Source organism: Nicotiana tomentosiformis, chromosome 9 (assembly GCF_000390325.3).
Source record: "Nicotiana tomentosiformis chromosome 9, ASM39032v3, whole genome shotgun sequence".
NCBI classification, from domain to species: Eukaryota; Viridiplantae; Streptophyta; class Magnoliopsida; order Solanales; family Solanaceae; genus Nicotiana; species Nicotiana tomentosiformis.
The window spans coordinates 49,082,264-49,084,484 of record NC_090820.1 but is presented as its reverse complement, the minus strand read 5'-3'; the positions used below and the strand labels follow the sequence as shown (position 1 = coordinate 49,084,484).

General features: G+C 40.8%; 1 protein-coding gene across 1 annotated transcript; it reads right to left on the bottom strand.

The window, feature by feature from the left end:
- Positions 1 to 1,516: 1,516 nt before the first annotated feature.
- On the bottom strand, positions 1,517 to 1,843 carry LOC138898749 (uncharacterized). The gene has a single exon (XM_070184846.1). The coding sequence runs from the start codon at positions 1,841 to 1,843 to the stop codon at positions 1,517 to 1,519; it is 327 nt and encodes a 108-aa protein (XP_070040947.1).
- Positions 1,844 to 2,221: the final 378 nt, after the last annotated feature.

Sequence of the window (2,221 nt, the reverse complement as noted above, 5' to 3'; positions counted from 1 at the left end):
GAATTCCAATACCAGAAAAAGAGTTTAGCCTTTATACCTCGCTTTGAACTTTCATGAATTCACTACACAGTTCCGAAAATCCTAGCAACTTCAATCTATTTAGAGACATAGAACAATTGAACACAAATTTAGAAGATTTTCATAGTTTCAGCTCATTTGAGCATTTTATCAATTACTAGGTGTGAGAATTTGATTACAATGTTCTTCCACAAGATTTCCTTCACTCCACAACTAATTCAATACCAAGAGTTTACTCATACTAGTTCAATTACCTCCCCACCATCCTCATAGCTACATGCATGCATAAATAACAACTCTCATACCCAAAAATCATACTCCCAATTACCAATCTTCTACCCAAACTCAAAATTATAGACTAGGGTTAGAACCTTACCTCTTGGATGAAGACCTCTTGAGTTTTCCTTGTGAATTCTCCTAGTCATGAGTAAGGATTGATGAACAATTAGCCTAGGGTTTCCTTCTCTCTCTCTAGAACACTTTCACATCACTCTAAAATATAATATTTTCCCTTCAAAACGAGCCCCAAGGGCTTTTAATCAAAATAGGGTCGGGTTATAAAAATTAGAAAAATGAAGCCCCGATGCAGATCTGCGGTCACATATGCGTCCGCATAATGCTTCAGCGGTCCGCATAATGGCCCTCCGGAACTGGGCATTTCAGCCTCACTCTGCGACCGGTCAGCGGTCGCATAATGCACCACAGAACCTTCCTTCGGAAATGTTCATGGTGGATCTGCGATGGGTTGTGCGGCCCGCGAAATGATTTTGCGGCCGCATACTGGACCGCATAATGGTTCGAAAATTGGTCTAGATTTATGCTTAAGTCTGCGGCATATCTACAATCCACAGATCAGTTCTGCGACCGCAGAAATGCCCTGCACTTCCAAAAAAATTTCATCAACTCCCTAATGCATTGTTCAACCCAAAAAGTCTGAACCGAGGCGAGTAAGCTCGCCGCAAAGATTCTCTACCATCATCAATGCATAAGTCTACCTCGACATCACGAAACCCCTGGTCCTGCCGCTTAGGATCATTCGTCCTCGAATGAGGGTCAAAATTCACCATTAGCACCCAATGTGACTCAGCTACTATAACACCCACCAGTAGTTCCAAATTTTTTACTAACTCCCTAGATTTACAGAAATTTTGCTAGAGTCTCCCCTATAATTGGAGACTATCCACCTTCCAGAGAATCCCTAAACTAGTCATAACAACATAACCACAACACAACGATATAAAACAATAGGGAAACAACGTCGACCACTATGCGATTAAACATTACATTACCAAGGAGGAGCAACCTGAACATAAGCCTTATAGGGGAAACATAGTTTATAGAAAGTTAGCTTTCAACATTATGGAAATGATTACATAGCTATTCAAAAATAATTAGGATACTTATTCTTTATCTCTTCCTCGGCTTCCCAGGTGGCTTCTTCAACTTGTTGGCTTCGCCATAACAATTTCACAGAGGAAATTTCTTTGTTCCTCAACTTTTAAACTTGCCAATCAAGAATGGAAACTATAGTTTCTTCATACGTCAATTCTTCATTAATCTCAATAGTCTCGACCAGAACAAGAACTGACGGATCTCCAACCACCTTCTTCAACATGGATACATGAAACACTGGGTGCACTACATACATTCCTACAGGTAGTTCTATCTTGTAAGCCACCTGGCTAATCCTCTGAATGATTATGTACGGTCCGACATACCTCGGACTCAAATTCCCTTTCTTACCAAACTGCATTACACCCTTCATAGGGGAAATCTTCAAGAATAACCAATCATCTTCTTTGAACTCCAAATCCCTATGACGCATATCTGAATAGGACTATTGACGACTCTGAGCAGTTTTTAATCATTCTGTAATGATCTTAACCTTTTCCATAGCCTGATGCACGAGCTCCGGCCATATCAATTCTACTTCCCCAATCTCGAACCACCCAATGGGAGATCTACATCTCCTACCATATAAAGCCTCGAACGGTGCCATTTGGATACTAGCATGATAACTGTTGTTGTAGGCAAATTCTAAGAGCGGCAAATGATCATCTGAGCTACCTCTAAAGTCAAGAAGACAAGGTCACAACATATCCTCAAGTGTTTGAATAGTCCGTTTTGCATGCCCGTCAGTTTGCGGGTGAAAGGTTGTACTAAGATTCACCTGAGTACCCAAATCTTGCTGAAATTTCTTCCA